General features: G+C 40.8%; 1 protein-coding gene across 3 annotated transcripts; it reads right to left on the bottom strand.

Moving 5' to 3' along the window:
• Positions 1 to 3,546: 3,546 nt before the first annotated feature.
• LOC306790970 (BCL2/adenovirus E1B 19 kDa protein-interacting protein 2-like) lies at positions 3,547 to 10,600 on the bottom strand. Of its 3 annotated transcripts, none has more exons than XM_079287534.1 (14): positions 10,472 to 10,600; positions 9,756 to 9,804; positions 8,711 to 8,811; positions 8,496 to 8,543; positions 8,382 to 8,411; positions 7,911 to 7,973; positions 7,723 to 7,803; positions 7,058 to 7,213; positions 6,730 to 6,990; positions 6,545 to 6,647; positions 5,549 to 5,680; positions 5,022 to 5,108; positions 4,525 to 4,623; positions 3,547 to 4,264 (listed from the first exon to the last, which is right to left on the bottom strand). In XM_079287534.1, exons 2-14 carry the CDS (start codon positions 9,794 to 9,796, stop codon positions 4,240 to 4,242), a joined length of 1,227 nt encoding a protein of 408 aa, XP_079143660.1. In that variant the 5' UTR covers positions 9,797 to 9,804; positions 10,472 to 10,600; the 3' UTR covers positions 3,547 to 4,239. The 3 variants fall into 3 exon arrangements, with proteins under 3 accessions (XP_079143660.1, XP_079143662.1, XP_079143661.1); XM_079287536.1 differs by having other exon boundaries at positions 6,569 to 6,647; XM_079287535.1 differs by having other exon boundaries at positions 6,730 to 6,975.
• Positions 10,601 to 10,728: the final 128 nt, after the last annotated feature.

The following is a 10,728-nucleotide window of genomic DNA, read 5'->3' as shown; positions in this document are numbered from 1 at the left end:
TTGGTTAAGATGGCAACGACTAAAAACCAAGATGTCAACAGCTAAAAACCAAGATGGCAACAACTAAAAACCAAGATGTCAACAGCTAAAAACCAAGATGGTGACAGCTAAAAACCAAGATGTCAACAGCTAAAAACCAAGATGGCGACAGCTAAAAACCAAGATGCCATCTGACTAAAAACCAAGATGTCAACAACTAAAAACCAAGATGGCGACAGCTAAAAACCAAGATGTCAACAGCTAAAAACCAAGAAGGCAACGACTAAAAACCAAGATGTCAACAACTAAAAACCAAGATGTCAACAGCTAAAAACCAAGATGTCAACAACTAATTGGTTTTTAGCTGTTGACATCTTGGTTTTTAGCTGTTGACATCTTGGTTTTTAGTTGTCAACAACTAGTTGTTTTAGTCGTTGCTGCATCTTGGTTTTTAGCTGTTGGTTAAGATGGCAACGACTAAAAACCAAGATGTCAACAGCTAAAAACCAAGATGGCAACAACTAAAAACCAAGATGTCAACAGCTAAAAACCAAGATAGCGAGGACTAAAAACCAAGATGTCAACAGCTAAAAACCAAGATGGCAACGACTAAAAACCAAGATGTCAACAGCTAAAAACCAAGATAGCGAGGACTAAAAACCATGATGTCAACAGCTAAAAACCAAGATGGCAACGACTAAAAACCAAGATGTCAACAGCTAAAAACCAAGATGGCAACGACTAAAAACCAAGATGTCAACAGCTAAAAACCAAGATAGCGACGACTAAAAACCATGATGTCAACAGCTAAAAACCAAGATAGCGACGACTAAAAACCAAGATGTCAACAGCTAAAAACCAAGATGGCAACGACTAAAAACCAAGATGTCAACAGCTAAAAACCAAGATGGCAACGACTAAAAACCAAGATGTCAACAGCTAAAAACCAAGATGGCAACGACTAAAAACCAAGATGTCAACAGCTAAAAACCAAGATGGCAACGACTAAAAACCAAGATGTCAACAGCTAAAAACCAAGATAGCAACGACTAAAAACCATGATGTCAACAGCTAAAAACCAAGATAGCGACGACTAAAAACCAAGATGTCAACAGCTAAAAACCAAGATGGCAACGACTAAAAACCAAGATGTCAACAACTAAAAACCAAGATGGCGACAGCTAAAAACCAAGATGCCATCTGACTAAAAACCAAGATGTCAACAACTAAAAACCAAGATGGCGACAGCTAAAAACCAAGATGTCAACAGCTAAAAACCAAGATGGCGACAGCTAAAAACCAAGATGCCATCTGACTAAAAACCAAGATGTCAACAACTAAAAACCAAGATGGCGACAGCTAAAAACCAAGATGTCAACAGCTAAAAACCAAGAAGGCAACGACTAAAAACCAAGATGTCAACAACTAAAAACCAAGATGTCAACAGCTAAAAACCAAGATGTCAACAACTAATTGGTTTTTAGCTGTTGACATCTTGGTTTTTAGCTGTTGACATCTTGGTTTTTAGTTGTCAACAACTAGTTGTTTTAGTCGTTGCTGCATCTTGGTTTTTAGCTGTTGGTTAAGATGGCAACGACTAAAAACCAAGATGTCAACAGCTAAAAACCAAGATGTCAACAGCTAAAAACCAAGATGGCGATGCCTAAAAATCAAGATAGCGACGGCTGAAACACTAAATGGCGACAACTAAAAACAAGATGGTGACAGGTAGCTCAAGGCTTCATGACATCAGTCCACAAACCAACGGGTGACGTCATGGCGACTACGTCAACTTATCTTCAGTCTACTGAATGACATTGATCACTACTTCAGACTGCTTCCCCTCCTTCACTTCAACATCATGTTTTATTACAAGCAGCTGTGCAGAGACCACAGCGCTGTAATACTGTGTGTGTGTGTGTGTGTGTCGCCATAGAAACCAAGACTCCTGCGCTGAGGAGGAGGGAACAACACGAGTAGAAGAATCAAAGATGTGGTCGCTGGTGGCTTGTTATGAAATGAGAGTGTGGGAAGCCCACAGGCTAAATGTGTGTGTGCGTGTGTGTGTGTTATAAGCTATGAACAACTGTATAAACAGGTCATACAGTAAATGAGTCACTAGCATCACAGGAACAGTTGGTCTGCTCACATGGCAACATGCTAACGTCACAGCTAACGTGCTAACAGGGTGACTAACTGGGAACTGAGCTGTTGCATCATAAACCAGCTGAGTCATGGACGAGCATTGGGAACACTGGGACTCTCTGTTAGTTACAAACACTGGAGGGAAACGAGAGCTCGTTGTTGTTGTACTTAGTCTAACCTACATTGAACAACACAAATTAAATCACAAAGAAGATGATATATTTGTTATTACTCTGTGTTCAGTAAGGCGCTGGAGACAGAACATGGTTAGCTTAGCACAAAGACTGGAAGCAGAGGGAAACAGCTAGCAATCAGTCTGATTAACATGTTGGATATTGTTTGTTGATCAGGTTGTAGTTTTAGCAGTAGTTAGCATCGAAGCTACGTGTTTCAATTAAAGTTGGGTCAGCCAGAGTTAGCTAGTAACAGGTAACGTGTGCGTTAGACAGGCTAGCAGCTAAGCTAAGCTAACAGTTTTCTTTTGTTTCTCGTGTGGGACCCAAAAAATGAAAATAGTCTGAGACTGACGACACACACACACACACACACACACAGGTCTATGTTCCTGTTTATTGAGTTTCCTCAGCAGCTCCCTCACTTCCTTCCTGTCAGGCTCCATTTCCTGACCAGCCGCTGGGTTCAACACACACACACACACACGCACGCACACACACACGCACGCACACACACGCACACACACGCACACACACACACACACACACACACACACACACACAGATGTTTTCCTGTTCTTTATAAAGGCCCAGTGTTCCCTCACACACATAATAAAGGTGTTTGCAAGTACCCTGCAAAGATGTGAAGCTACAGTTAGCAGCTGGTTAGCTTAGCTTAGCATAAAGACTGTAAACCACTAGTAATAACAACTCCTTCATATCTACTGTTCGGTCAGCTAACGAATTAGCATTAATGCTATATTGAGTTTCAACAGCTTCAGTCTCAGAGAAATGAAAATTACAGATTTTATGATGATAAAATTGTTGTCGGAAACATAGAAACCTGAGGGACGAATGGATGGATTCAATCAACCAAAGACCCACTGAGACAGAAATCACCAGTTAAAGATCCAAATGATTTTATTCTGCATCCAAAGAGTTCACCTTTGTCAAAAACAAAAGACCTCTTGAACTCATCAGCTCGTGTTACAAGTATTGATCACTTTTTATTGCCAATGTATGAACAGATTGTAACTGATTGGATGCTAATGTGACATTAGCACTCGACAGTGTGGAGCTAACGTAGCATAATACTTATAGTCTTGAGTGGATGACGTCAGCTGATTTTAAATTGACTGCTAGCTGTTCACAAATTACATTTAACGGCTAACGTTACAAAGCAGAGACCCATGCAGCGAAGCTAACTTACAGCTAGCTGGCTAACTTTAGCCTACTCGCTAACGTTATGGCTAGCAAAATCCAATCTGAGTGGTTATGTTAACTGGCTATCGTTCCGATACGATACCAGTATCAGTCTAAAATGCTGTGAGCGCCCATCCGGTATCATGTTATCAGCTCATTTAAGCTAGTCAGAGCTGTGCTTTTAAACTCCCTGGTATCGGAGCGGTATTTGGTATCCACTGATTGAGTAACAGAAACGGGATGTAGAAGGAAAGAATGGTATCGCGAGTTTCATTCCATTCAACCACTTGGGGGCACTGCAGTAATTCTGCGATTATTTTGCATTTTAAGGCAACTTTCATCGTTTTCATGCATTGTACTTTAAAGAACTCCTACAGAATTTATGCGATTGACTTCAAATTTGGTCAGGATGCTCTTCAGACCTTTACGATGAAAAGTTATGTTTCAAATTCGTGACTTTTCATCCAAGGATCTTGACGCGGCGTGGTGCCCATTTTGCGCTATTAAAAACAGGAGGTTGTTGTAACTCCAGAGGTATATTGTCCAAAGTGTACATAATACATAACTTGTTCATTCAAGATGATGAAATGTGTTTTAGATGCACAGTGATGGTCGGTAAATATATTTCATGCTTTCTCAGAGTGCAACTATCATGTTTACAGTTTAAAATGAAGTTATGAAGGCAGAAGAGCAGAGGAGGCAGCTACACGTTCACCTGAGACTCCAGGTGGGTTTGAGTTCACCTGGTCAGGTTCTGGTCGTACCTGCAGGGAGTGACATCATCGTGTTAGTTTGAGTTTTAAACAAGCTTCTTACATTATTCATGAATGAACTTGTGAGGAGATCACAGGACACGTGTTTCAGATGCTAACACACTGTTTTCTGGTAGAAACACGTCGTACACAGAATGACTGCACATTTGAATGAAATATAACATCTGAGCAGAATGTTTCAATAAAATGAAATAATAACCATCCAAACAGCTGTTTTTATTGTTGTTACTAAACAGACGTGAAACACTCACTGTCTGACGCAGTCTGGGATCTGCACATGCTCAGTAGGGACGAAGTGAGAAAGATCCTGGAGGCTGTCGACAAACTGGAGCTTCCTGCTGAACTTAGAGCTGAGGAGGAGGAGGAGGAGGAGGAGAAGAACAGACATTAATGTCAGTTTGGGTTGTCATTTAGACTGCAAAGATGGCCGACATGACAGCTGCCCAAAGTGAAGCCCAAACATCTGGATCATAAACTCATAAACCCCGCCCCCTAAAAATCAAAGTACAGCTCAAATACATTTTTCCCAAAGATGTTTTCTGTCATTTTAGGTAGTTTTAATTGATAGAGATATTCTGGTTGGTTGTTGTTTCATTCAAGCCAAACAGCTAGCGTGGTGCTAACGTAGCAGCTACGTGGCTAACGATAACCAGCTGTTTATGTATTGACTGAAATCTGTCCATGTGAGTTCTGTATGCAGGAGGAAGAGGAGGAGGAAGAAGAGGAAGAGGAGGAGGAAGAGGCGGACCTGATGAAGGGTTTGATGATCGTGATGAGGGCTTTGATGTACCAGGTGGGATGAACCACGTAGAAACCCTTCAGGTTCTTCCTCAACCTGCGCACACACACACACACAGTTATCCTCACACTGTAAGGGTTCACCCAGGCCGTCCTACAGGGACCAAAACAGGAAGTGGTCTAGACGTGGTCAGGTGTGTTAGAGCCAGATATCAGCATGAGGCTCTACAGTCAGAAACTTATCACAAATATCACACATTAATATTGATTTCTAGATGCGAGACAGACACTGTACAGGTGTGCTTTTCTGCAGGTAAGTAGAGATGAAGTAGTGACCACTTTATTAGGTACACCTGTATAATGTAATGAACCCAGTACAGCTCTGTCTTTGGGACGTTTATAACCGATTTTTGTTGCAAGAAATGTCTTCTGTTTATTTTAAAGGGTTCGTCCCAGACCACATCCTCCTCCCACAGTGAAGATCTGACGCCCCCTGCTGGACAAACACTGACACAACACCTGACAGGGGAGCTTTACCTCCTGTTGATGGTGGTGTAACACTCCCTCAGCCAGCTGATTCCTGGTAGTTTGTCCTTCTGACCTCCAGCACAGAGGTACACCATCACATAGTTCTCTGCCACCATCAGATCCAGAGTTCCCACCACGTACCTGCAGACAGACAGGTGGACCGTCACTCATGTGCTAACAGCAGGTAAACCAAACCAAACTCTAGCTCAGCTGACGCAATAATACAATACTGGATTCGAATAATATTATTATATTTATTATTCTGCATAATGAGTTTGGGTACATTAGGTTTGGGTACATTAGGTCTATTTTGAGACTTTTGTTCTTTCTTGCTGAAGTAAGATTTTCAATGCATGACTTTTACTCGTAACGGAGCGTTTCTACACTGTGGTCGAGATACTTTTACTGCCGTAAACAACGAGTACTTCCTCCACCACTGCTGGGGAGAGAGTAAACGCACAGGTGCTAACGTTAGCCTGCCCTCTGATATAGCATCATCCAGGACCTGCTGGTGGTAACCCCGCAAGACACCATAGTTAGCTCATGATATGCTAACCGTTAGCCTCAAAAGTAACATGCGGATACTCATGAAAGTTGTGAGCCAATTAGCTGGACATGCTAACTAGGGATGTCAATGGCTAACTGTTGCTTTAGAACTATTTATAACTAACATCAGCTGATGGTTGGTTATCGGAGCAGTGACCTGATCAAATGCGTCAATAAAGAAAGAATTCCTGACACAATAACTTTAAATGCGTCAAAATGTGGCGCCACAGTTCTCAGTCAACGAGCATCAGACTAAAAAGAGAATGCCTCTTGTGTTTCAGCTCATTTAGTTTCTTCTTAAAGAGGAACCTGTTCAACGGGCGTCAAGCTATCAAAAACAAAAAGAGGAGAAACTGGCTTCCCTAATGCTAACGGCAGGTTCAGAGCAGATGCTAACGTTAGCTTCACGTTTGAGTCAAAGGTCACACTTTATAAACTGGGTCACGTTCAGTCTTCTACCTGAACAGGTTGTCCATCACGTACTGGTAGTTCTCCAGACGGTTCTCCGGCAGGTAACAGGAAGAAAACACGATGATGTCATTCACCCCGTCTCCATAGTAACCTGAGAGACGGTGAGAGAAGGTGTTAAAGATGGCCGACCGACCCTTCAGGTGAGGCGTCACACAGGTGAGAGCGTCCCGTACCTCCGTGAGACAGCACCCTGAGGAACGGCTCCAGGACGCTCATGTTGACCCGGCTCTCCTGAGGCGGGTCACCTGTGGAGAAGCAGCGCCACCTGGTGCCCCCCCCGTCCACCACGTCCTCCCGCTCCAGAGCTCCCAGTCCGCTTTGGTCTCGTCCAGAACCGGTCCGGGAGTCGAACCCGGACCGGAGACCGGAGCCGAACGCTCTGCGACGCCGGGACGCCACGCTGAGCCGCCGCAGGTCATCTGGAGAAAACAACCCTGTGATGTCGTCAAAGAGGTTACATCATCCATCAGCGCCTTCATCCGCTGACCTCTGACCTCTCACCTTCCAGGTCGAACATGGGGAAGTAGAGTGATTCGCTGTCGGAGGGCGTCTCCATGCCGTCCAGGTCAAAGTCTGGCCCCGTGTCATCGTCGTCTTCAGGTGACGGAGAGAGGAAGGCCGAGGGGAAGTCGTCTGAAACCGTCGACTCACTGTGACCTATTATTATTATTATCATTATTATTATTATTATTATCATTATTTTTATTATCATTATTATTATTATCATCATTATTATTATTATCATTATTTTTATTATCATTATTATTATTATCATTATAATCATTGTTATTATTATTATTATTATTATTATTATTATCATTATTATTATTATTATCATTATTATTATTATCATTATCATGATTATTATTATCATTGTTATCATTATCATTATTATTATTATCATTATCATGATTATTATTATCATTATTATTATTATTATTATTATTATTATTATCATTGTCATTATTATTATTATCATTATCATGATTATTATTATCATTGTTATCATTATCATTATTATTATAATCATTATTATTGTTATTATCATTATCATTGTTATTGTTATTATCATTAGTATTAGTAGTAGCATTATTATCATGATTATAATTGTCAATATATTATTATTGTTAATATTATTATATTAGTGTCATGAATTATTTAATTACCTAAAGACAGACTGAGCGCTGGCGCCACCAGGACTTTCTTCTTCTTCGTTGGTCGTGACAAAGCCAGACTACTGGGTGGAGCTGCAGACAGGAAGTGAGGTCACACATTGGGTCTGAACTCTAATGTTTACATGAACATAAAACAAAAGACCATAAAGTCATTGAAATGATCCGTATTATTGATGTACCTGGTCGGTCTCCGGTCGGTGTCGATGATTTCTGCTCTGGAACAAACTCGTCTCCAACGGCTCCTGAAGACAGGAAGTCAGACAGGAAACTGAGAAAGAAGAAGAAGAGGAGGAGGAGGAGGAGGAGGAAGAGGAGCTGCCCGGGACACCTGAGCTTAGAATAAACTCACAATTCACAGTTAAATATGAAACTAGTGTTGAAATAATACGACAGCAGAATAAATGATCCTCACGGGGAAGCAGATGTATTCTGATAACTCATCACAACTACAAAAATAAAAATATTAAATATCTTAAACATGCAGGAAGTGGTGGAATAATTAAAGTAACATTATATCACAGTGTAGAAATAAAACTATTCACTCATTCTCGAGCAATTTACAAACTCTTTTCTATTATTATTATTAATAATTATTATTCTGATTATTACTACTAATATGAATGTTTTTATTAATATTATTACAGCGTTACCTGTGTGGAGGTCAGACTGCTCTGGTTCTCCTGCTGGGAGACAAACAGAAGACGTGAAGAAGACAGACAGAGCTTCCTGTGAAGAAGAGATGAAGATAGACTCGTCTTCCTCACCCTCCTCCTCTTCCTGCTCTTCTTCTTTTTCTTCTTCTGTCTCCTTGTCTGATGAACACAAAGAGAAGAAGAGAGAGATGTTTATAAAATAAAAAAGAAAATATCAGTGATCTTTTTGAAGGAGGAGTCCAGGAGTCCTGGATGTAGTAAGAGTACTACTAGCAGCTGTAGTAGTACTAGTAGTAGTATCAGTAGTATTGGTTAAGACATAATACCTGTCTGATCATCAGGAGTCCTGGATGTAGTAAGAGTACTACTAGCAGCTGTAGTAGTACTGGTAGTAGTATCAGGAGTATTAGTTAAGACATCAGGTGACCTGCACACACAAACACAGAGATGATTTGTGTTATTTCCCAGTGGAATGTAACTCAGTACATTTATTGTATTATGTTGATCCCTTTAAGTGTCTCTGCATTTGACCCATCCCTGTATATAGGGAGCAGTGGTAAGCCCACATTTACACATTTACTCAAGTACTGCTGTTAAAGTACACACTTGAGGTACTTGTACTTTACTTGAGTTGTTTTCTTTTCATGCTACTTCAAAACAAGTACAGCTGAAATGATTATTGTTCACCATCAACAGTATCATTTTAGTGATGTTGACGGTCAAAATCTGGTTTTAAATAATTGATTTTATTTCACAAAACAGGAAATATAAGAAGAACATAAAGAGAGCTCAAACCATGAGGTACAAATATGAATCCAGTTGCAGCACATTCAAATGATATTTAATGAAATTGAAACAAACAGAAATTGTCAACAGAGAATATCGTGTCAGACAATTTGCAGACGACTCAGCAGTTTATATCTCTAAGCCTCCGTTAACACTTGGCGACTGGCTAAGTGGAGAGCAGGGCCGGCGGCGGTTCGTTCCGCTCGTCGCATGTCGATGTGTCCCTGAACTTAACCCTACGGTGGAGAACGTGATGGAATCTGAATTGTAAGTCACTTTGGATGAAAGCGTCTGCTCAATGACTGTAATGTAACACTTGGTTGGGAGCGCGGTATCCTGGAGTCCTCACTCCAGATCAGCGGGTGGCGTAAAGCACCTGAAGGCTGTTTGCCAACCGCCATTAAAAGCAGAAGAAGAAAAAGAAGAAAAAGATGTTGATACCGGGAGGGAACCTAAAACTGAGCCGCTTGACCAGCACAGTGAGAATGTTCGGTACTCTGAAGTATTTTCCGAAATGTTAAATGTTCCACTCTGACGGACTAAAAACCAAAAGTGAGGATTACAGCTCAAGTGATGAACTCTGACCTCGGGGAGTCTTCCTCTTGTTCTTCTTCTCTGGACTCCATCTTGTTTCCTGCTGACATGAACACACATTTATACTGTAGTTTGACTGAATTTATCACTTTATATTTACTACTCTATTGTTTTATATTCGTGTGTTGTTGTTTTGTTATCTCTGGCATAATAATTCCTTCAGGTTTATTGAAGATCTTTTATTATTTTCAATGATTGTGTAATGAAATATGATGCATTGTGATAAATCACATGACCCAACAGTATTTAAGTAAGATCAGGAATCAACTAATAATAAATATATAGATGCTTATATAAACACTGGGAATGGTTTTGAGTTGTTAACAACATGAAGATATTTTTAATGTTGGACTTTTACTTGTAATGGAGTATTTTTTAATATGAAATACTGCTCCTGTACTTTAGTAGTATTAGTAATACAATATCTGACAGTTTATTGAGTTAAACACAGAGATTATATTGATAAAAACAAATGTCCTCATCATTATATTTCATGAATAACTTCCATAACATGTCAGATGTCGTCTGCTGTGTTTACGTCGACAGGAGGATCCGTAGAATCAGGAATAACTGAAACAGACTCAGAGCTCAAGTTAACTACTTTAGGGAGTCCGACTCGTGTCTCGTTGTGTTTACAGATCTTATCTCCGGTCACACTCAAGAAGACCAAACTATGAACAATAAAAACCAAAAAGTTAAAGACTCACAGCAGATCTGCTCCCTCTGGAAGCTCCTCCACGCTCAGTGAGACGGGTCAGAGGGTGAGACAGGTTCAGGACTCACCTGGTGACATCACAGTGGGTTTATGAGTGGACTCTAACACCTTTACCTGTCTGTCTCTCGCTCTGTCTGTCTCTCAGTCAACAGGACTCAGAGGTGTGGTGAAGGCCCGCCCTGTTACCATGCCGACTATGACTGTACAAGCAAGCCCCTACCTACTGAGTACACGTAGTGCGCGTGTGTG

This window comes from Melanostigma gelatinosum, assembly GCF_949748355.1.
Source record: "Melanostigma gelatinosum genome assembly, chromosome: 17".
Lineage (NCBI taxonomy): Eukaryota > Metazoa > Chordata > Actinopteri > Perciformes > Zoarcidae > Melanostigma > Melanostigma gelatinosum.
The sequence above is the reverse complement of the archived record's forward strand: the minus strand, read 5'-3'. Positions and strand labels throughout refer to the sequence as shown.